The sequence below is a fragment of the Mastigoproctus giganteus genome, chromosome 4 (genome assembly GCF_048544385.1).
Source record: "Mastigoproctus giganteus isolate SK-2022 chromosome 4, ASM4854438v1, whole genome shotgun sequence".
NCBI lineage: Eukaryota > Metazoa > Arthropoda > Arachnida > Uropygi > Thelyphonidae > Mastigoproctus > Mastigoproctus giganteus.
Window position 1 is genome coordinate 205,690,611 of NC_143578.1, and position 26,050 is coordinate 205,716,660.

At 37.6% G+C, this 26,050-nt stretch overlaps 1 protein-coding gene across 1 annotated transcript in view; it reads left to right on the forward strand.

Moving 5' to 3' along the window:
• The window catches only part of LOC150087340 (ubiquitin carboxyl-terminal hydrolase 20-like), a 561,531-nt gene that overhangs the window by 355,267 nt on the left and 180,214 nt on the right, over window positions 1-26,050 (forward strand). Inside the window, exon 14 of the mRNA XM_090372003.1 lies at window positions 14,065-14,134. Within this exon, the coding sequence (XP_090228129.1) occupies window positions 14,065-14,134 (70 nt within the window). The remainder of the gene's footprint in view (window positions 1-14,064; window positions 14,135-26,050) is intronic.

Genomic DNA, 26,050 nt, shown 5'->3' on the forward strand with positions numbered 1-26,050 from the left:
ATAACGATGAAAGTGTAGTGCATTTTAGTGGTTTGAATTGGTAACTAATACAATTTGCACTTTAAAAATGACCTTTATATATTGAAAATTTCAACTTCTGAGGTCGTGGAACGAATTTCCAAAAAACAGTGTTATTGGGTTCATGTTACAATATTTTTACGATACGATGGTGTCTCTGGAACAGATTAATATCGTAAAGCTGGGTACACTGTATTGTATAGATACACGCGTAGTTTAAAATGTGGTATTTATGAATGTTTAACATTCATTTTTTGCAGTTATTGTTCATATATTCGATTTTGTTGATACTTGATACTTTGAAGAAAAAAAAAAAACTCATAAACCCGGTAACTCGTAAAGCGAGAACTGCCTGTACTTAAAATCAAATGACCTTCCCTCTCGAAATCAGTGTGGCTACCGAAAGAATAGGTCCAATTTGGACCACTTAATTAGAATGGAAACATCTATTCAAGATGCTTTCCTTAAAAGAGAGCACCTGGTGTTAATTCTTTTTCAATATGGAAAAAATATATATGACACAACTTGGAGATTTGGTATTTAAAAACTTTTTTATCTTCTCATTTTTTCCAAGTTCAATTGGGCTTCACCCTTTTCCTTTTGCCAAGAGGAAAGTTTGCTGCAATTATCTGTCTTAAGTGTTACGCTTTTTGCTATTAAAGTTAACTCTGTTACCAAATAACTTCCACCAACTCTAGTTCGAGCCCGTCACCACCAAATACGGAGGATGCGGAAAGGTCAAGGAATGACCACCGCATATCCCGGAGCAATATGGCCTTAGTTGCTAATGCTCCTAAAAACCAACCAAACAAAACAACAAACAAACCACCAACTCTAAAGAGTGCGTGTATGTTGATGAGGTCAGCATTTTTTTCTAAGTCATGCAACATGAGAGTTATAGAGAGACAACTGCAACAAGCCATTATTCGTCTTACCTCCTGGGCAATGGCCAATGGTTTCAGATTCTCCTCGGAGAAGACCGTTTGCATCCATTTTTTCCTCAAGCCTAATCTTCACCCCCGAACCTGAATTAAGACTTGGAGAAAGTTCCATTCCGGTAGTAGTGGAAGTGAAATTCTTTGGACTCATATTTGACAAAACGCTGACATTTCTCCATCATATCTGTCAGCTACGCACCAAATGTATGAGAGGGCCTTCTCTGTGCTCTCTCTTCTATCTGTTGGGGGTGCAGTGCACATTACTGTTTGTATCATGCGTTTGTATCATGCACTTGTGCAGTCAAAATTGGATTATGGTTGTCAATTGTAGGCGTCCACCACAAATAGCATCCTTTGGTGGCTTGATCCCATCCACCACCAGGCTATCTCCATTCCTACTGGCATTTTAAACATTTCCTTTGCAAAGTCTGTATGTCAAAGCAAATGAACCATCCTTGTCACTTTGACAAAAACAGTTGTCTCTACAGTATGCTTTTAAGCTGAACAGCTTGCCAAACCACCCCACCTGGACATCCGTTTTTGAGCCATGATGAGGAAAATCTTTATAACATGCATCAGACTGCCAACCATCCATTCGGTATACGTGTCCAAGAGCTACTCAGAGAGCTGAACCTCACAGTAGACAAGGTTGCACTATCACCCAAGCAGCCCTTTCCACCCTTGCATACTCTAACTGCAGCATGTGACTTCTCCTTTAAAAACTGGATGAAGTCAAATACTTGGCATGCTGTCTACCTTCTACTCTACTCACAACACTGAGCAAAACATTCTGACTTTGCACCACTTTACACAGACAGCTCGAAGTCAGAGTCACGTTTGGGGGTCTGCAGCTGTCTTTTCTGGCTGTAGTATGCCTGAGCAGATTCCCCTTGAATGCAGATATACACTGGAGAGCTGCATGCTATAGAGTTAGCCTTGGACCACATTAGAACTTGCCAACACCAACAGTTTATTATATATACCGATTCAACGAGACACACCACTCATCCAATCCTGTCCTGGGTTCTGCAGAAGATACACACCCTCTGTGAAGGTGGTTTCGATATCCACTTCTGCTGGATCCCCATCCACATCAGGATTAAAGAAAACAATTTGGCTGTAATGCAGTCAAATCAGCCACCCTGTTGAATAATCTTAGCCTGTCAGTCCACTATCCAGACTACAGGCAAATAATCTGTAACAAGATATAGTCTACACAGGGTTCGTAAAGAGGAAGTTGTTCTTGCTCGGCTCCACGTAGTACATAGTCATCTGACACATTCTTTCTGCTGAGGGCTGATGACCCTCCTATGTGCAAGCAATGTGACACTGTATTATTAATCAAGCATATTTTAACTGAGTGTACCAATTTTAGCGACGCACATTTTAATGCTTTTAACTATCTGACTGAGCCTTTTAGACTCAGTCAGATTTTATCTGACAATGACCACGTGACAGCAGTTTTTAATTTTTTAAAAGCCATCAACATGTATACATTTATTTATAATGTAAATAGCTTGCTTTTATTGCTGTACTACTTTTTATATATTGATGCACATATATAACTTTTCAACAAGGTAACCTTATTAAAGGTTACCAAAATCTCGACCTTTTTAAATTTTAATTGTGACGTGGCATATTATAACCATAGTTGTTTTTGCACCATAAAAATCCAAACCAACGAACCAAGGTTCATGGGACCTTGAGCGTTAAATAATATTAGCTGTATTTTTTTGTAGCACAATCACCCTGCTCATTTCCTGAGCAAGGTGATTGTGCTAGGGCAATCAGAGAGTGTAATACTCATGATCTGGTTATCAGCAGTGATTATTCTGCATTAAGAATTTGCAGATAAAGGAACCACTAGGTTTCAGTGATCACAGTGTACTGATGTAGAAGGGTTTTTGCTTCCGTAAAGGTGAATACTGTGGTCTCAGACAGTTTCTAAATTCTGTACAATGGGACCAACTGACAATGTTACCAACAGCAAATTCTAAGTGGGAAGCATTCAAGGAACTAATCATAGAAGCTACTAGGCTTTTCATATCAATTAAGAAATATTGTTCAAGGTTTAAGCCTAAATGGATGTCAGATGAACTAATGAGACTCGTGGCAAAGAAGAAAAATGCATGGCATGCATATAAATTATCAGGCGGCATAGAAGTCTATGGAAGATATAAAATAGTATGAATCAGAGCTGTACTACTCAATAGATATAAAATTAAAGTAAAAGGAAGATATAAAAGTAAAAAAAAAGTAAAGTGCAGCCATTATCAACCCACTGCAGGATGGAAGCCTCCTCAACAATTCATGCTGAGGGAAATGGACCATAACTGCCATGCTGGTCCAGTGCGGGTTGGCAGATCGGCCGTATTCAGCAGTCAGGGGCTTGAACCAACCCCGGTCTACTCAAAGAGCGTGTGCTACTCCACTCGCGCTCCTGACCACTCGGCTACGGAGGCCTTGGAAGATATAAGCTAGTCTTTAATCAAGTTAGACCGGGGTTCGAGCCCGTCACCACCAAATATGGAGAATGCGGAAAGGTCAGGGAATGACCACCGTATATCCTGGAGCAATATGGCCTTAGTTGCTAATGCTCCTAAAAACCAAATAACAAACAAACAAACAAACAAACAAACTTTAATGAAGTCACAAAGGAGATCAGGCAAGTGAAGGCAGATTACGAGAAATCTTTGGCAGTGGATGCTAAGAAAAACAGCAAGAACTTCTTTACTTATATAAACTAGAAGAAAGGGGGTGAATCAGATTGGTCCACTTGATATTCATGGTTCGACTGTTGATGATCCTGCTCAGATAGCTGATAATCTGAATGAGTATTTTGCATCTACATTCACTCATGAGGAGTTATTAAGGGAGGAAAATGCCAGAAGTTTATCAAACTGTAACGGGTGCTTAATGATTTTGTAATAACTGAGATCAAAGTAGACTAGAAATTGTTGAAGTTAAACATAAGAAATGCACCTGGGGCAGATGGGATCTATCCAGATATATTAAAGGAGGCAGCAAAGGAAGTAAGCAAACTTTTAGCCATAATTATGAGAGCATCCTTGTACTCAGTGGAAGTCCCCACAGACTGGAGATGTGCAAATGTATCCCCAATTCTCAAATAGTATCTAAGGGTGACACGAGTAATTACAGACCAGTTAGTTTAACTTCTGTTCTGGGGAAAATAATGGAGTCACTGGTTAAAGTATCACCTTGTCTGAAATTTTATCATAATCAAAACAAACAAGAAAGATATACTAGTCAGAAATCAGTGCATTATAGCCACCATTACTGATGCACCAACAAACCCAACAACAACTGGTTAAAGATGCATTGCAGGAACACCTAGACTAGAATGCAGTAATAATTCAGATACAGCATGGTTTGTTAAGGGGAAGTCTTGTCTAACAAATTTGATTGGATACTATGATGTTGTTATGAAGGAACTGGATGCAAAAATAATTTTGAAATCATATACAGTCCATTCCAGTTATTTGAGACACATCGGGACTAGTGCATTTTGGCCTGATTAAGCGACTGCCCCAGTTATCCGAAGTTTCACGTAAATAGTTAAAAATACAGTGTATCTCTCCTCTTTACAATTGGTTCACTGTACAATCAAATCACGTTACAGCGAACTCAACATAGTAAAATACTGTTCACTATACGATGTGCAGTAAGCGCCGGTCATTATGATCACGTTTGTGAATTGAATTTTAATTCTATTAAACAACAATTCTAATTAGCAAAAATAGGAGGAATATTATCCACAGGCTATAAAAGCAAAGATATATTAAGCACAGATTTACCCTTTATTACCTTACCAATTAAAAAAATTAAATGATACATGAAAATCGGAAGAATATACGTGATAATCTGAATAATTAATACGTACTGTAATATGTACATACGAACTAGTTGACATTTCTGTTCACTGACATTTGTGGGTGGGGGTTAAAATTTAAAACAGTAAAAAGATAAGCAATCAGTAACAAAGAACACGGCACACACAAATTGCAAGTAACACGATACGCACAAGTGAGAAAGGAGTAACGCATTACAAAGCTTCAAAAATATGAATGAAGAGAAGATCTGAAAATTAATTTTTTTATATGATTTAAGATTTCATGGAATTGTAAATACATTTCACCATAATAACCCACAGGATTCCAGCTGTTCGGTATTATCGCAGATTCAATAAGATCGAGTTTACTGTCCGTTTAAGATAGATTTCACTAACAAAAAAGCCCAATAAACAGGTGACTGCTAATTGTTTTTATTGTTTTATGGTTGTGACCTCCAGAATTTCGACCGAACCACATGGTACCGTCGGAGACAAACGTAGGGTAATCTCCAGTGCTGCGGTCTCCTGCCCCGATTAAACGGCATGCTGTCCCAATTAAGCGAAATAAACCCTGGCTATTTTCTCAATTGGTTTTTGTTTTTTAAGATTTGCCCCAAATAAACGGCTGCTCTGATTAAAGGGTGGCCTAAATAATCGGAATCCATTGTACTTGGATTTCAGAAAAGTTTTTGACAATGTTGTGCATGGAAGACTACAGTACAAATTCGAGCAGTATATTATTAAGGGTAATTGCTACAATGGATAAAAGGGTGGTTGAGTGGGAGAAGACAGAGAATGGTAATCGATGAATGCTGCTCTTTGCAGTCTAATGTTATTAGTGGAGTTCCCCCAGGGTTCAGTGTTGGGCCCAGTGTTGTTTTGTGTATTTATCAATGATATTGATGAAGATATATCAGACTTAATGTTGAAGTTTACTGATGATACAAAGGTTGGCAGGGTTGTTAATGACAGGAATGGCACTGTGCTACTGCAACAGGATTTAGAAAATTGGTAGATGGGCGGAGAAGTGGCAACTGAAATTTTAACATTGACAAATGCAAAGTACTGCATATGGGTAGAAGTAACCCCAGAGAAACGTACCTACTATGTCGTACTACACTTAGGGTGGTAAAAAATGAAAGAGACCTGGGGGGTAATAATGCAGTTAGATATGAAGTTTTCTGAGCAGTGCAGACAGGCTGCCAGAGCAGGTCATGGGGTATTGTCAATGATATACAGGAATTTTGCAAGTAGGGAAAAGGAGATGATTATCCCTTTGTATAATGCTATGGTGATGCCACTCCTTGAGTACTGCACACAGGTCTGGAGGTCTCATTTTAGGAAGGATGTAAAGTTGCTTGAGCGTGTACAGAGAAGGACAACAAGATTGGTGAGGGGAACGAAGGGGTCCTCTTACCAAGAAAGGCTTAAGTTCTGCAAATTGCAGCAGCCAGAAACTAGGCACCTGCGAGGTGATCTGATGGAGGTGTATAAAGCCGTGACTGGTTTGTGCAGGCTCAATGCTGATAGGATACTTCTGCTTGCTCAGATTACAAACCTGAGGAGGCATAAATTCAAATTGAGGAAAGACAGTTGTAGAATTGATGTGTGGAAATTTACCTTTTGCCAGCGGGTGATTAATTGCTGGAACAAACTTCCATCTGTCGTTGTGGAAGTTGATAGCTTAAATAAGTTCAAGTAACTGGACAAACGTTTAGAAGAAATGGATGTGTGAAATTGTTTTTTTTTTTTTTTTTGGCTGATGCTACATAAGCTCATGCTCGTTCTTTCTTGCATTACATGCCACTATTCAAGTGGCATGTAATGCACTATTAGATATATATTACTATATATCTAAGTTGCATTGCTTTTTATTTGGACCACACCATACAATCAGGTTTTCAAAATAATCCATTTATATGGCATGTTATTCTTGGTGTACGTGCTTCTTACATCAAAAAACTTTAACTGTATCTAAAGAACACCATTTTCTACAACTTATGATCATTTACTTTTGCCATCTTTTAATATGAGATTTACAAACCGGTCTTCACTTTGAATTAAAGTCCTTCAAAATAACTGTGTAACTGCCCACAACAACAAGGATGTTGTTGTGGGCAGTTTCACACAGCTGTTCTACTTTTCCCACATTACCAAAGGTTACCTCTTCATCTCGAAATGCAGCAAAAGCAGCTTTTCAAAAAAATTGGCACCATAAATACTTTAACACATTTCCATGTGTTTGGCATGAACTCAATGGCCATTTTCAGCTCTTTTCAGCTCTCAGGCTTTGTCTATATTCATAACTAGGCACTCTGCAACCTTCCTTTGGTGATAGCATTTAAAACTTGATTATACTTTGATTTACTGGCTGAATCTTTAGTATTTGATGGAAAATAATTTTTTAAGCTGGTGCTTGACATATTACAGATTTTTGCTTGAAATTTTGCTGATGCTTGACTTAATCTTTGTCTCGAAGTTTTTATAGCCATTTTTGATTAAATTCTACCTGTTTTGTCTTATCTATGCAAGTCTTATTGTGATAGGAAGTCATCTCTATTCTCATAAAACAACTATGCTTTGAAGATTTTCAAAAGAACTAATGTATACACAGATATATATTTAAAAAAATAGTACCAAAGAATTAAAAATTAACCTAATTAATTTTAATTTCTTTGCTATTTCTGTTCCTATGCATTGATGCTGAAATCCCAATATTGGGATTTCAGCATCATTTAGCATGTAGTTCTTTGGCAAATTTTGTGATATTTCATACAATATTATCATTTGATTCTAATCATTCTTAGTATTTGCCTATTATTTTGGTTTCCTAAATTTAACTGATTTTAACTAAATTTCGATGTCACTAAACCTCTGCCTTCTTACTATATGTCTTTTCAAATGTTATTTCTTTGGTACTATTTGTTTTTTAAATATTCAGTGAATTTAGTGTTTGAAGTTTACTTAGCATGTGCTATTTCATTATGGTTTCCACATTTATTCACTCATTCTTCATAGTGCTTGTATGTATGCTACCCTTCATTTATATATTTTTCATAGTTTATATATATATATATATATATATATACAGTGCTTTTTTTTTGTAAGAAAATAGGTGCCAGTACTCATTTTTTGCCATCAGGAAAAATTTTAAATTAAAAGGATATGAAAAGTACTCAAAAATTTTTTTTTTTTTCCTGATGCTGTTACTTTAGTAGTAATGTTTTTAGAATAAGAGCAACAGATTAAGTTTATTAACACAGTTTATTAAGCATAAATTTATTATTCAAGCATATAAAAAAATAAGCAAAATGTGAGTAAAATAATAACATAAGTAAAAATAATTTCATAATAAAGTTTCTGTAGAATATTCCAAATTTTTATTAAGTTCTCATTCAACACCCTAAGCCAGGGGTTGGCAACCTTTTTTGAGTGAAGAGCCATTTTTGATCTAATTAAAAAAAAAAGAGAGGATCCGAAGAGCTGCACCTCAGCTCAAGCTGGGAGGGGGAGGGGGAGCGAGAGTTTTTTTTTTAAGAAATGGAATAGAGTGGGAAGATGTTTATTAAAAAAATATATTTTTTGAAATATTATTTATTAGTACTGAAAAAACATAACAAACATCCAATTAGGTACAAATTAATGTGACTTTTGCTGATGAACTTCTTGAGCAAGTGTCTCTCAACATCATGCGAGTATGTTGTAATTAAACATCCTCGCATTGTTCACACAACAGTTTCTTGATTTATTTTTGATATAGTTCAAGTTCAAAAATATTTGCTTGCAGAAATACGTCGAACCAAAAACTGAGAGAAGTCCAAACGCAAATATTTTTAAATTTATATATGGGTCCGGTAAGCTGTACCACACATCGAACACAATTTGGTCTGAATTTTAAACTCATCTTTCACTGTCCATTTGTGTAGAATTGCAAGGGCAGCCTTTTGCCTCTCCAAATCCTCAATTTCAGTTTTAAGGCATTTTAGTCTTGCCTCCACGTGTCTTTGATTTTTAAATCCTTTAACTCCATTTCAAATTGTGCTTTATGTGAGTTGTAAAGTTAAATAAATGCAGTTATGTGTTAAAAAAACTGTATGTGGCTCGCAAGCCGCAGGTTGCTGACTTCTTTTCTTTCTCTTTTTATGTCGGTTGCTGAATGACGCAAAGCAGCCACAAATCGACATATTTTGATGGATCGAAGCGGGTCAGCGGTGGGCCTACAATTTTAAGAAACTGTTTTTGTCATCAACGAAGCGCTGGTTGGGCCGGCAATCAGATTCATTTGTGAAAATCCTCATTCACATTCACTTGATGAAATTGGTATCGTACTCAGAGCGTTCATTAAATTATTCTGAAACCTTCTTATCAATTAGGTATCCATGAATTGCATCTCTTTCATTTAACTGTAACCTAATTGACAATTTTCTAATTTCATTTTCACCAAATGCCAACAATTCATGTTTAGAAGGATTAATACCTTCGTTGTCCTCATTTTCTGTCTCTCGTCATCAGTCACTAGTTCTTAAATTTGAATTTTTTCTTTTCTTTTTTTTTTTTTTTTTTTTTTTGAAACTATCCAAAATGTCATGTCATTCGGATATTAAGGTACTGTGACCATGTAAGCAGAGATAGGGAAAATTTACGGGAAAATGTGGATAATGCACTTCCACCAAACAACAGATGATTATTTGTCGAGGTAAAAGAAAATCACTTTTCTAATTCTCGAACGGAGAGCTTACAGTTGATTCAGAAAGGTATCCAACCTACGGCCCTCGAGGAAAGCGAACTAAAACAGCATTTTAAATTTTGTTAATTATAAAAAAAATTCTCATTAAATGCTTTGTTCAGTAAATGTAATTGTGTATTGTACTTAATAAAAGTTTCGAATATTTTCAATTTTACTTTTACATACAAGATATGGAAAATGTAACACACTAAAGAAATCTTAACTTTGGTGAATTTTTTTTGAATATGGCCCCTGTACGGGAAAAGGTTGGACACCACTGCAGTAGTAGAAGATGGGTCAGAGCCCATTGGGAATACATCTTGATCTGCTCACTCTTGACTAGCGCGACTCCTCTGTATGTGGGACAGTTGGTCGGAAAGGTTTTACCAGGTACCACTAAGTTGTAGAATGCTTTAGTTCTCTTAATTTGCACAGCAGGACCAATTGCCTGAAGGCCAGAAATGTGAACAGTGCGTACCGAGTTAATTCTCTCCTAATCCGTTCGCTATATGAAAATTTTCTTCGCTCAACGGAAATAAACTATTTTAAATGTAACTTCCAAGGGAAATTCAAAATAATTTGCTATAAAAGGACCTCGTTAAAAATAGGCCTGACTGAGTAATTTAGAATTATAAAAATGGTTATACAATTTTATATAGAAAATATCTTAACAATAGACACTAAAAAATGCAAATTTAGTTAAAAAATTTTAAGCTTATTTGAACAGTAGGGAAAAGTTGAAAAAAATTTACAAAATATTACAAATTTCGAAGTGCACTGCATCCAAATGTCACACGTCACTGTTAATAAAGGTGAGGTGCCGGTACGCTGTATCATTGCGTACCGTCCCAAAAAAAGTACTATATATATATATATTTTATTATTATTATTATTTTTTATCTCCAAGTGAACATATTTTTATGTGGATTAGTGAGCGAGATCTTTTAACCTGAATCCAACTCAACATGTTTGGAATACTTTAAGGAGATTAATTGGGTGATATCAACCTCTTTCCAGAGGTTGTTATTACCCTGTCCTGTGCTAAGATTTGTTTTTGTTGAAGAATGGGATTTATTATTGGGCCTTATTTGATTTATCTGAAAATACTTCCCTGAATTTTGGGCAATTATGAATTTTGAAAACTGAATATAACTAAATTTTATAATAATACCCTTCCACAAATGATTTGATAATTACATTGAGTATGTATTTTTCTTGGAAAAGGAATTAGAAAATGTGAATTGGAATATCATCGGTTTGGCTGAAACAAGAAGAAGAAATGAATCACTTATAAGTTTATCAAGTGGAAATCTGCTGTACACCAATAGAAACAGTGAAAGGAGTGAAGGTGGAGTTGGGTTTCTGGTCCATAAAGATTTTAAAAACAACATTTTGGAATTCAAAAGTACATCACCAAGGGTGTCAAGACTAATACTCAAGATTTCTAAGAGGTACAAGCTAAAGATTATAATGATTTATGCACCAACATTGAGCCATGATGATGAAGAGGTTGAAGAAATGTACACCGAAATTGAGAGTCTTCTAGATGAGCAGAAAACCCACTACACTATTATTATGGGGGACTTCAATGCTAAGGTTGGAAAAAGACAAAACAGCGCAGAAAAGGGGAACTATAGGAAATTTTGGAATTGGTGAAAGAAATGAAAGAGGTGAAAGACTTGTGGAATTTGCAGAATCTCAAGGACTGTCAGTAATGAACACTTTTTTCAAGAAAAGGGTGAACAGAAAGTGGACATGGAAGAGTCCAAATGGATTAACTACTAATGAATTTGACTTCATCCTCACTAACAGAAGATATATTGTGAATGATGTTATCATCCTGAATAAGGTAAATGTTGGAAGTGATCACAGAATGGTAAGATGTACACTTGATATAGATGTAGGAGAGGAAAGGAAAAAACTGACTCAAGTAAATAATACAAAGGTCTTTGAGATAACAGAAGAGGAGAAAAAGCAGTATGTACTGGAACTTAAGAACAAGTTTGAGCTTCTGCAGACTGCTCAGGACCAAGATATCGACGAGGAATATTACAACTTTCTGAAAGTGATAAAGCCCAAAAAACCTATAGGAAAAAAGAAATCCAAAGAAGAAAAAATTAGTCAAGAAACACTTGTCATGATGAACCGAACACGACAAATAAAGAGCAAGAAAAGCACTGACAGGGAGAAAATTGAGTATACTGAGTTATGCAGAGCCATTGGAAAGAGACTCAGAGAAGACATAAGAAGATTTAACACAAGAAAAGTAGAACAAGCATTAAGGGAAAACAAAGGATTTAAATCAGCAGCCATGAGCAGTAATACAGAAAGACAAATGATACTGAAACTGAAGAATAGAGATGGTGTACTTATAAACAACGGAGAAGGCATAATTCAAATAGCAGAAGACTACTATAGAGAATTATACAAGGAGCAGGGGAATGATGCCAGCAGTGGGGAAGATGGATTGCAAAGTAGCAACACATACGACATACCCGATATTCTTCCTGATGAGGTAGAACATGCATTGAAGAAAATGAAGAATCAGAAAGCCCCAGGGGAAGATGAAGTTACTGTAGAGTTGTTAAAATTGGGAGGAAGAGACATAACACAAAAACTGGCAAGGCTGTTCACAAAGTGCCTTAGAAAAGGTGTGACGCCTAAGCAGTGGAATAATGCAATCATAGTTTTGCTGCATAAGAAAGGAGATAAATCAGAAATTGGAAATTATAGACCAATTAGCTTGTTATCCCACATCTACAAGTTATTCACAAGGGTCATTACTAACAGATTAGAAAGAATACTTGATGAAAATCAACCGAAAGAGCAAGCTGGCTTTAGGACAGGATTCTCAACTATGGATCACCTTCACGTAATATCATAGCTAATGGAGAAAGCAAATGAATATAAAACACCATTATGCCTGGCATTTGTGGATTATGAAAAGGCATTTGATTCCATACAGCATAAGGCAATGTTTCGGGCATTAGAAAGACAAGGCATAGATACCCCATATATTATGATTTTGAAGAAAATATATGAGAGTGCTACCTCCTTTATTAGGCTAGACAAAGCCAGTAGGAAATTTAAAATCGAGAAAGGAGTTTGACAAGGAGACACAATATCTCCGAAGCTGTTTACTGCTGCCCTTGAGGAAGCTTTCAGAAGATTAGACTGGTCGCAGAAAGGAGTCAATGTGAACGGAGAGTAGCTAAACCATTTACGATTTGCAGATGACATTGTGGTCATAAGCCACGATCACAAAGAATTAGAGGAAATTCTTAATCAGTTATGCACAGTTAGTAAGGATTTTGGACTAAAGATGAATATGACTAAAACAAAAGTAATGATGAACAAGTATGCCACAGAAAGGGAAATAATGATTGAAGGAGCAGTAATTGAAAAGGTGGAGTCATATACTTATCTGGGACAAGTTATTAGCTGTAATAATGATAAATGGCTGGAAGTCAAGAGAAGAATAAATTTTGGATGGATAGCATTCAGGAAATATAGTCACATACTGAAGAGCAATATCCCAGTTTGTCTGAAACGTAAAATAATGAACCAATGTATACTTCCCACCATGACTTATGGAAGTGAAACTTGGGCACTCACCAAAAGAATGGAAGAGAAGCTGAGAACTACACAGCGAAGAATGGAATGAATTATATTGGGAATCAGACTGTTAGATAAGAAGAGAAACACATGGATTAGGCAGCAAACTCAAGTAAAGGACATTCTTATCAAAACTAAAGAACTAAAATGGTCTTGGGCAGGACACATAGCTTGAAGTGATGACAGATGGACTAAGAAAATAACAGAATGGTATCCAAGAGGAGCTAGAAGAAAACCTGGAAGACAAAGGCGGAGATGGATAGATGAAATTCATGAGTTTGTGGGTAGTAAACGGATGGCCAGTGCTCAAAACAGAAGGAACTGGAAATTTGCTGGAGAGGCCTTCATCCTGCAGTGGATTGAAAATGGCTGATGATGATGTATTTTTCTTTATCTCAGATTTTATGGTTGTTGCTTAAATATTGGAAACTACTATATTGTGCTGAGACTCCTCTGCAGTGGATGTAGGAAACTAGACTACAATTAATTGAATAGGATGTTCAGGTAGTAAACTGAACATCTAATTCAGGTTTGGTTTCTCTGGTCTGGTTAAGGCCATTATCAACTGCCCAACAGCCATGTTAGTGAGAATTATATATAAAACACTTCATACCTAATGCTCTCCAATGTCCATATAACAAATGCTTTTGTAAATTTCAGAATAATTCAGTGTATCAGAATGAATGTTCACTAGATTCTATTCTCTGAGTATTAAGTTGAGACTTTATTTTCCTGCTTTCCTTTATTTCCGCTACTTTTTTTTCTCTCTCCTGGTGTCCAATTAAGATAAAGTCCTGTAACTAGGAAAATAGCCAATGTTTTAAAGAAATGTGTTAATTCTAACCTAGAAATCAGCATTAAAAATATGTGTCCTTCAAATTTCTTTGAAACATTGAAGTTCTTTTCAAATTGTTTAGGAAATCCTGTGAGGAGATGATAAAAAAACGTCAGCGAGCTGTGGAATTGATGGAAAGAAGCAGAAGTGAAGTTAGTATAAAATATTTTTTAATTCAATTTTTTTTTTCTGCACATTCATATGAGGGTATGTCAAATGGAAACAAGATTTCAGTTGTCTAAATTTAAATTACTTGTTGCCATGAATGTAAATTTACGAATTTCTATTAATGTTTATGCCTAACATTAATACAAATTTGTATTAATGATAAGCATTTGTATACAAATTATAACAGTAGGATATATTAGCTATCATGTATGTCAGATGAACTAATGAGGCATATGGCAGAGAAGAAAAATGCATGGGATACTTACAAATTAACACATGACACAGAAGCCTATGATAGATACAAGTTGATATGCAACCAAGTTACAAAGGAGGTTAGGCAGGCGAAGGCAGATTACGAGAAATCCTTGGCAAGGGATGCAAAGAAAAACAGCAAAGAGTTCTTTACTTATGTAAACTCTAGAAGGAAGGGGATGAATCAGATTGGTCCACTTGATATTGATGGGTCCACTGTTGATGATCCTGCTCAGGTAGCTAACAAACTAAATGAATATTTTGCATCGACATTCACACATGAGGAGTTATTCAGCGAGGGGAATCTTGAAATAACTGGGAGTAAAGTGGAGGAGAACCTGTTGAAGATAAACACAAGAAAGGCACCCGGGGTGGATGGGATCTATCCAGTTATATTAAAGGAGGCAGCAAAGGAAGTAAGCAAACCCTTAGCCATAATTATGAGAGCTTCCTTGGACTCAGGGAAGGTACCCATAGACTGGAAATGTGCAAATGTGACCCCAATTCACAAAGGAGGATCAAAGGCTGACACAAGTAATTATAGACCTGTGAGCTTAACTTCTGTTCCAGGAAAATTAATGGAGGCACTGGTTAAAGAAGCACTGCAGGATCACTTAGACAAGACTTCAGTTATAGCTCGGACACAGCATGGTTTTGTTAAGGGGAAGTCTTGCCTGACCAATTTGATTGGATATTATGATGCAGTCACAAAAGAACTGGATGCAGGGAATAGCTTTGATATTATATACTTGGATCTTAGAAAGGCTTTTGATACTGTTGCACATGGAAGACTGCTACACAAATTGGAGCAGTGTGATATTGGAGGCAAATTGCGGCTATGGATAAAGGGGTGGTTGAGGGGGAGAAGTCAGAGTGGTAATCAATGGACACTGCTCATCGTGGACTAATGTTATTAGTAGAGTCCCTCAGGGCTCAGTGTTGGGTCCATTATTGTTTTCTGTATTTATAAATGATATTGATGATGGTATATCAAGCTTAATGTCCAAGTTTGCAGACGATACAAAGGTTGGCAGGGTTGTCAAGGACACTATTGACACTATGCTGCTGCAACAGGATCTGGAAAGGTTGAGCAGATGGGCTGAGAGGTGGCAAATGAAGTTTAACGTTGACAAATGTAAAGTACTACACATGGGAAACAGCAACCCCAGAGCAACGTATCAACTCTGTGGTACTACACTGACAGTGGAAGAGAATGAAAGGGACTTGGGGGCGGTTGTGCAGGCAGATATGAAGTTCTCTGAGCAGTGCAGACGGGCAGCAAGAGTAGCTCATGGAGTATTGTCAATGATATACAGGAATTTTTCCAGCAGGGATAAGGAGGTGATTATTCCCTTGTATAAGGCAATGGTCAGGCCACGCACCTAGAGTACTGTATACAGGTCTGGAGGCCTCATTTGAAGAAGGATGTAGAGCTGCTGGAACGAGTACAGAGAAGGGCAACAAGATTAGTGAATGGAACAAAGGGGTGCTCTTACGAAGAAAGGCTTAAGTTTTGCAAATTACAGTGTCTGGAGACTAGGCACCAGCGAGGTGATCTGATAGAGGTGTATAAAGCTTTGAATGGTTTGAGCATGCTCAATGCTGATGGGATTCTTCCTTTAGCTCAGAATAATCACCTGAGAGGGCATAAATTCAAATTTCTGAATGAGGAAATTTGCCTTTAGCCAGTGGGTGGTTGGTTGGTAGAACAGACTTCCATCCCTTGTAGTGGAGGTTGATAGCCTAAATAAGTTTAAGGCTCAGCTGGACAGGTATTTTGAACGAACAGAGGGGTGAAGTGGAAGTGGAAGTGGTTTTTTTTTTTTTTTTTGGCTGATGCTGCATAAGCTTGCTTTCTTGCATCAAATGCCTCTACTAATGCTAATGTATGCATACAGAGGATTACATAAAAAAAAAACATTATGGCTCCTTGCATCTCACCAACAGAAACTTCACTTGTTTTAAAAAGACGAATGTTGTGTCCTCAATTATTGAAATGACCAAAACTCTGGAAAATTACCCTTACTCAGGACAAAGTCACACATTTGTTACATTAAAAAATTTTTGTCTTGGCACACACTCACCAGGGCAGATCCAAGTGGCTCAGTGGTAAACAAAAACATTTGTGAATGCCTGTACACTTAACACAATATGAAGAGAAGAAATTACTTCTTGGGTTGCATAGTTGCTGTAGATCAAACATGGTACAAAAACTTTATGAGCGAGAGTGCAAGCAAAGCAGCATGCAGTGGAAACATCAGTCATCTCCACAGACAAAAAATTTCAAGACCTTTGAAAGTTCAGCATAAGTTATATTCCTGCTATTCTTACAGGGATTGCTGCTGCTGTGCCATTTCTGGTGTAGACCTGAAATGTCACAGCAACAGATCCAGTTATTGGTAAAAAAATATATAATTTTTGTTTTCATTTCATCAATAGTCATCAATAGTTTTTATTTCATCAACTTATATGTGAAAGGTCTGGTTCGATCCCAGATCCTAGACTAGATTTTTGGGGTGGTCTAGCCTAACCAATCTGATAGGTTACTATGATGCAGTGACCAATGGTGCCCCGTAGCCAGGTGGGAAGGAGCAGCAGTACGTATCACACGCTTCTTGATCAGACCGGGGGTTCAAGCCCGTAACCGCCAAATACGGAGAATGCGGAAAGGTCAGGGAATGACCACCGCATATGCCCAGAGCAATATGGGCTTAGTTGCTAATGCTTCTAAAAACCAAATAACAAACAACAATCCTTATCCCTGCTCGCAAAATTCCTGTATATCATTGACAAGACCCCATGATCTACTCTGGCAGCCTGTCTGCACTGCTCAGAAAACTTCATATCTAACTGCATAATTACCCCAAGGTCTCTTTCATTCTCCACTACTCTGAGTGTAACACCACATAGTTGGTACATTTCTCTGGGGTTACTGCTACCCATATGCAGTACTTTGCATTTGTCAATGTTTAACTTCAGTTGCCACTTCTCAATCCATCTACCCAACTGTTCCATATCCTGTTGCAGCAGCATACTGTGATTACTGTTATTAACAACCTTGCCAACCTTTGTATCATCTGAAACTTTGACATTAAGCTTCATACCTTCATCAATATCATTGATGAAGGTATACCAGCTTTGACATTAAGCTGGTATACCTTCATCAATATCATTAATAAATATACAAAACAACGATGGGACCAATACCGACTATTGCCGACTTTTTTGGGGGGGCGGATACCTACCGAGTAAATGTGATCAGTCACAGAAGTGACGTCATCCGCGGTGTCTGCCAGAGTCACTTCCCACGCTCACACCACTAGTCATGTGGAGCACTCACTAGTAGTATGATTAGAGCGCGTGATACATTTTTCTTGACCAGTACAATATCTGGAGTTCTAACTTTTTAGAATTTTTGAATAGTATGATGTCATAATCATACTTTCTGTAGTTACTACTGCAGTAAGTATGACTGCAAGTATTTGTCATATGATTGCAACAATACAAAGATTTGTCAACAATTTCTTTTTTCGTCTCGCATTTTCGCATATGCAGCTGTTCGGGGCACGTAACATTCCGTTGTTAGGTGCCCCGAACAGCTGCATATGGCGTTTCACCTAAGGTCGGGTACCTCAATTGATGCTGTTTTCGGAGACATTTAGATTTGTTGCAGTAGCAAATATACGTCTCTTACTTTAGTTATCATTAATCCATTTTACATTGTCTTCCAGTAATTATGGAAATTTCTGAATGATCGATAAAATATTTACAATACAAAAGCTCTTTTTTATTTCGTAATCAATATATACAAATCAAAATATCTAAAACAAACGCAAAGGATGTTTCACATAAACCATCTACCGCGCATGCTCGGCAGACGCCCAACTTTTTTATTCTCTTTTTTTTTTTACATCTAGAAAAATGTAATGGATAAATTTTTGATGATAAAATTTTAATATTGCGAATAAAAAATAACACAAAATATTATTATTATTATTCTTAGCCATATGGTGCAAGGAAGCCTTGAGGCTTATGCTGCAACAGGCAAAAAAAATAAATAACTTCTGAATTACCCTGAGAGAGAGAGAGAGAGAGAGAGAGAGAGAGAGAGAGAGAGAGAGAGAGAGAGAGAGAGAGAGAGAGAGAGAGAAGAATGATATCCAGCTCAGGACCCTGGGTGTGCCAAGCCCATACTCACCAGATTTGAGCCCCTGGGGGTATTTCCCATATCACAAATAACAAAAACTATCACAAAACATTCCACAATATCAAAAATATTACATAAAAAACAAACTATTCTAGAAAAGGTATACAAAAATCACAGATTACAAATATTCAAGAAAAATTTATTTTAAAAATTGCCATATACAATTTACTTCTTTATTAATATTTGTGGTCGAGCTTTACTCAATAGCTGAGCAATAATTACAGAGGAATAGAAGAATGATTTGACGTAACGATCTGGATCAAATTGAAGCAATGGTTTTCCATTTAGATGTATGGTCATTATAATCTGCAACATGTTTAATTTTTTTTTTTTTTTTTTTTTTTATGAAAACCCCAAACACGAAAGGTATCAAAACCTATAGTAGTTAGTACCGTGCATGGGTTGAAGGAGAATATGGGGGGGAGGGGGATATCGGAAACTTTGCTCTAGAGACTAAACATGGGTTTCACCACTTCAAGCGTCCAATAAGCAAAGTGGTGGTATTTCACCGGTCGATGAATGTCAACATTATTCATTCATTCACGCAATATTATTCATTACGCTGAAAGCTCGCTCAGCTTCAGCACTGCTAGTCGCAATGGTTTCAAAGCTATTCCAGGCTTTCTTAATTGAAAAGGGAATTTCACTCGATTTTATAGATAAACTGTCTTCGACAAATTTCTTATTCGGTTTTCACTGTCTTGCCACCGAGACAAAAGTTCTTTCATACTCCATGATTTCAGGTAGCAAATGTTTAAAATTTCTTTCAATGGTATGATTATTTTCTTTATTTAATTTAAATTCACTCTTTTGCATTAATAACTTATCCTTTAAGGATAAAAAAAACAGATACGATCTAGGATAACAAAAAAATGCCTTTAATAACTTGTAGTAGTAGTAGTGGCATGTGATGCAAGAAAGCAAGTGTATGAGCTTATGCAGCATCAGCCAAAGGAAAAAAAAAATCACACCATTCCCTCCAAATGCCTGTCCAGTTCCTCTTTAAATTTATTCAACCTATCAACTTCCACAACGACAGATGGAAGTTTGTTCCAGCAATTAAACACCCACTGGCTAAAGGCAAATTTCCGCATATCTATTCTACATCTGTCTTTTCTTAATTTGAATTTATGCCCCCTTAGGTTTGTAATCTGAACAAGTGGAAGGATCCCATTAGAATTCAGCGTGCTCAACCCATTCAAGGCCTTATACACTTCAATCAGATCACCGCCCAGGTGCCTAGTCTCCAGCCACTGCAATTTGCAGAACTTAAGCCTCTCATGGTAAGAGGAAGACTTCATTCACCTCACCAATCTTTTTGCCGTTCTCTGTACACGCCCAAGTAAATCTACATCCTTCCTAAAATGAGGCCTCCAGACCTGTACGCAGTACTCAAGGCGTGGCCTGACCATTCTCTTATACAGAAGGACAATCACCTCCTTTTCCCTGCTATCAAAATTCCTATATATCTTTGACAAAACCCCATGACCTGCCCTGGCAGCCTGTCTGCATTGCTCAGAAAACTTCATATTTGACTGCACAATTACTTGCCCACCGGGCTAGCCGAGTGGGTAAAGCACCTACCCGGCAACCCAAAGGTCGCGGGTTCAATTCCCACCTCGGGCTTGGATCAAAGTACTGCAAAAACCTTGGGAGGTGCAATATGGCCACAGAAGCTGATGCACCAGCAACTACCAAATCAAAAAAAACAGCACAATTACTCCCAGGTCTTTTTCATTTTCTACCACCTTAAGTGTAGTACCACACGGTTGGTACGTTTCTCTGGGGTTACTTCTACCCATATGCAGTACTTTACATTTGTCAAGGTTAAACTTCAGTTGCCACTTCTTAGCCCATCTGCCCAAATTATCTAGATCCTGTTGCAGTAGCACACTGCCATTACTGTCATTAACAACCCTGCCAACCTTTGTATCATCTGCAAACTTCGACACTAAGCCTGATATACCTTCATCAATATCATCGATAAATATACAAAACAACAGAGGACCCAACACCGAACCCTGTGGGACTCCACTAATAACATTAGTCCACGAAGAGCAACACCCATTGATTACCACCCTCTGTCTTCTCCCAGTTAACCATCCTTTTATCCATTGTAGCAACTTACCCTTAATTCCATTCAGCTCCAATTTATACAATAGTCTTCCATGCGCAACAGTGTCAAAAGCTTTCCTGAAATCCAAATATATGATATCAAAATTATTTTTTGCATCCAGTTCCTTTGTAACCACATCATAATATCCTATCAAATTTGTCAGACAAGACTTTCCCTTAACAAACCCATGCTGTGTCTGAATTATTGCTGCAGTCTTGTCTAGATGATCATGCAATGCATCTTTAACCATTGACTCCATTATTATACCCGGAACAGAAGTTAAACTAACTGCTCTGTAATTACTCGTGTCACCCTTCAATCCCCCTTTGTGAATTGGGGATACATTTGCACATCTCCAGTCAGTGGGAACCTCCACTGAGTCCATGCATGCTCTCATAATTATGGCTAAGGGTTTGCTTAGTTGCTTTGCCGCCTCCTTTAATATAACTGGATAGATCCCATCCACCCCAGGTGCTTTTCTTATGTTTAACTTCGACAATTTCTCCTCCACTTTGCTTTCAGTTATTACAAAACCATTAAATATCCTGCTACAATTTGATAACCTTCTGCCATTTTCAAACCTTAATAATTCCTCATGTGTGAATGTAGATGCAAAATACTCATTCAGTTTGTTTGCTATCTGAGCAGGATCATCAACAGTCGAACTATCGATGTTAAGTGGACCAATCAGATTTATTACCTTCCTTTTAGAGTTTATATAAGTAAAGAAATCCTTGCTGTTTTTCTTAGCATCTTTTGCCAAGGATTTCTCGTAATCTGCCTTTGCCTTGCCTAACCTCCTTTGTGACCTGATTACAGACTAGCTTATATCTGCCATAGGCTTCTGAGTCGCTTGATAATTTATATGCATCCCATGCATTTTTCTTCTCTGTTACGAGTCTCATTAGTTCATTAGATAACCATTTAGGCCTAAACCTTGAACAATATTTCTTAATAGGTATCAAACTTTTAGTAGCATCCACGATTAATTCCTTGAATGCTTCCCACTTAGAATTTACTGTTGGTAACATCATCAGCTGATCCCACTGTATAGAATTTAAAATCTGTCTGAGACCACTGTACTCACCTTTACGCAAGCAAAAACCCTTTCCTTTACCCCTGATGTTAAGTAAATCCCACTCAGTACACTGTGATCACTGCCGCCTAGTGGTTCCTTTATCTGCAAATTCTTAATACACGAATGATCACTGCTGATAACCGGATCAAGAGTATTACTTTCTCTGGTTGCCTCTCGAACATGCTGCTGTAGAAAACAATCATCCCATAAATCCACAAAAGTCTGACTAGTGTGTGAGTGACCAACCCACAAGTTCCAGTCAGTATCTGGGAAGTTAAAATCCCCCATTTATAAGACATTCCGATTTACTAGCCCACTCTATTTCTCTGTACAATTGTTCATTGTACTCATTCGAGTTATTAGGCCTATAACACACTCCTACTCTTATTTTTGCTTTCTCAGTGCGTATGTCACACCAAACTGACTCAACAGTGCACTGTTCATCTATATCAACTGGATGCACTTGTTTTGATTGTATGTTTTTCTTAATTAACAGCATAACACCTCCTCCCTTTCTATCCTGTCTATCCTTTCTGTACATATTGTACTCCCCAAATTCCAGTTCAGCATTCCTTATATCTGTGTGACACCACGTCTCTGCTATCCCACCAATATCTGCCTTTGATGTCTTGACCAACACTTCAAATTCATCAAATTTATTTACTATACTTCTAGCATTGGTATACATGCAAGCATACATATTCCTATTCCTAGTTACCCTAACACATCCCATATACCCACCTATTTCAGGATGACTGCCATCCGTCCCTGAAACCCCCAACACCCCACTCTCCAGGTCGCTACTTATTCTAATAGAAGTTGTGCAAGAATCACCTTCACCTCTGCCTACGGCTACTGTTAAACTATTAGTCCTTGTATCCCCCCAAGCTATCAGTTTTCCGACCCACCTAACACTGCCTCGATAGCATCAGCAAATATTCTTGCACCCTTTCTATTTAAGTGTATCCCATCCCTATAGAAGCAGTCTCTCCTGTTAACAAGTACAGTCCAGGCTGAAAAAAAATTCTACCCCTTGAGCCTTGCACATTCTTTCCAGGGCCGAATTGATCGACAAGGCTCTCATCATATACTCCCTTGTATCGTGTCTGTTCAGAATTGCAGACACTTTCAAATTCAACCCTAATTCTCAGCTTTTGTTCAACAGTGACCTGTACTTGTTAAGTAATTCTGCCGGTCTCCTACTCCTATTATCATTAGTGCCAACGTGTACAACTATATCACCTTTTGTGCCCTTAAAAGATGATATCCGCTCTACAACGTCATCAACCTTTGCCCCTGGCAGACATACCCTGGTCCTGTTCCACCTATCCTTTTTACAAAGCATGTTTCCCGTTTCCCTGACAATAGAGTCTCCAACAACTACTAGTTTCTGAGGGACCAGCGAATTCTGCCTTGGGGGTTGCTGCTGTTTTGCGTGATGATCAAGTGCAAGCTCTTGCGTTGATGTGGGCAGCTGAGAGCCTGATGGGCCCGTCAATTTAGATCTTTCCAGGGCATCCACCCTGTCCTTCAAACTCTTATATAGGCCCATAACAACGCTGAGTTTTCGCCTGATTTCCTTACACTCCGTACATCACGCACACACAAAGACATCCCCCATAGCAATATCGTGTTCCGTTCCAGAGAGTTTGGCAAACATTTCACAAGTGAAGAGGTAATTTTTTAAATGTGTTCTTACTTTCGATTCCTTCAAATTCTTTCCACTTCAACATGCTCTCAATTTTATCTTCATTCAGAATTTTCCTTCAGAGTTTTTCAAATTAGCAATAGCATTGATAGTTCAAATAATTAATTTATTTGCTTTTACCATAGTGATTCAGTAAATCTTTTGAAAAAGGTAAGAGAGCTCCAGCAGGATGTCGATCATTAGTAATAGATGGTTAAGAAATTCCAGGTTAAAAGTCGGTTTAATAATTCCAAATATTTAACTTCTGATTCAAAATGTTTGCACAAAGTGGGGTTATTCCTCCAAACCGCAATTACCATCCGCAAGCTACAAGATGTCCATCGTGGCCACCAAGATGTCCAAACACGGTCTATCTTTATAGTTTCCATATCAAGTTCTTTAGCAATGATCCTTAATATGCGCTGTGTTTTTGGAGATTGGTGATATAATGCATACTATTTTTTTTTTTTTTTTTAATTATTGTCATTATATTTTAGAACATTTTCTACACAGTGAAAATGTTTGGGTTCGAGAGTAGCCTGTGCGGCCGCAGCTATTTTGCAGCTCCTGGAAAAGAGAAGTTTTTTCTGATATAATTTCTGTTTTATTAGCGTAAATTGGCATATTTACTTATTTTCTAGATTAGTTTTATATTCCTAGTTACGATACTTAGTTTAAAGTTTAACTTGATAGAGATTTTGTGGGTATTACTTAGTATCGGTAACGGTATCAAATCCACGTATTACAAATTGCAGCTCCGTTGAACGAGAGGTTTTTAACCGTATTTAGCCGATTTATTAACCAATTGTTATATCAAATTATTATCTGTAAGTAGCTATAGACCTAGTCAGGATCCTTAGTTTATTCTAAATTGAGACAGCGAGATTTGGAAGTTAATCAATACTTAAGAGTCCGTAGAACTACCGTTTGTAATTACCGCCATTGTAACATGATACAGCATATCCGGAATTCGATAGCATTAGCTTTGTATAGTATAGTGCATAATATAATATTGTCAATTAATCAGTAAATCTATTAATCTTGTTAAACTTCATTGTCAATTAAATTGTACTTTTAACTATATATATATAACGACTTAGAGTACAAACATAACAAATAATTAATACATAACTTGATACGGAAGTTATGTAAAGGGAACTCATAGATAACACTCGATACTGAAAAATAAATATAGCGTTATAACTGTGTTAGGATAGAAGTTTAAGGTTTTAATTTTGTTCTGAAATTGTAATTTTATTGATATTAAATCGAAATCATGACTCAGACCAGAGCAGCAAAGCAAGGCTCAAGCTAATCGGAGTGCTGTGGCTCAGTGGAGAACTGAGGGGGGTCAGTTGCCCTCTGAATCACAGCCTTTTAAGATGCACTGTTTGCTTGATGTTTGCGGAGCAATTGGGTATGGGACATGATACTGCCATGGGGGATGTCTTTGTGTGTGCACGATGCAAGGAAATTAGGCGACAACTCAGCATTGTTATGGAACTGTATGAGACCTTGAAGGACAGGGTGGATACCCTCGAAGGAAATAAATTGAGGGGGCCCATCAAGCTCTCAGCTGCCCACATCAACGCCAGAGCTTGCACTTGGTCATCTTGCAACACAGAGGCAGCCCCCAAGGCAGAATGCGCTGGTCCCACAGGAACTAGTAGTTGTTGGTGACTCTATTGTCAGGGAAACAGGGAACATGCTTTGTAAAAAGGATAGGTGGTATGTCTGCCAGGGGCAAAGGTAGATGACGTTGTAGAGCGGATATCATCTTTTAAGGGCACAAAAGGTGATATAGTTGTACACGTTGGCACTAATGATATTAAGAGTAGGAGACCAGCGGAATTACTTAACAAGTACAGGTCACTGTTGAAAAAAAGCCGTGAAGTAGGGTTGAATTTGAAAGTGTCTGCAATTCTGCCCAGACACAATTGGAGGGAGTATATGATGAGAGCCGTGTCGATCAATTCGGCCCTGGAAAGATTGTGCAAGGCTCAAGGGGTAGAATTTTTTTCAGTCTGGACTGTACTTGTTAACAGGAGAGACTGCTTCTACAGGGATGGGATACACTTAAATAGAAAGGGTGCAAGAATATTTGCTGATGCTATCGAGGCAGTGTTAGGTGGGACGAAAAACTGCTAGCTTGGGGGGGATACAAGGACTAATAGATTAACAGTAGCCACTGGCAGAGGTGAAAGTGATTCTTGCACTGCTTTTATTGGAATGAGCAGAAGCCTGAAAAACATGCAGGATATTTCAGAGACTGCTGGAAGTCATTGCGGTACAAGTAAACACATGGGTTGTGTTAGGGTAGCTAAGAATAGAAACAGGCGCATGTATACTTGCGTGTACACCAATGCTAGGAGTTTAGTAAATAAATTTGATGAATTTGAGGTATTGCTCAAAACATCAAAGGCAGATACTGTTGGGATATCAGAGACGTGGTGTCACACAGATATAAGGAATGCAGAACTGGAATTTGGGGAGTACAATGTCTACAGAAAGTATAGACAGGATAGGAAGGGAGGAGGAGGGGTTATGCTATTAGTTAAGA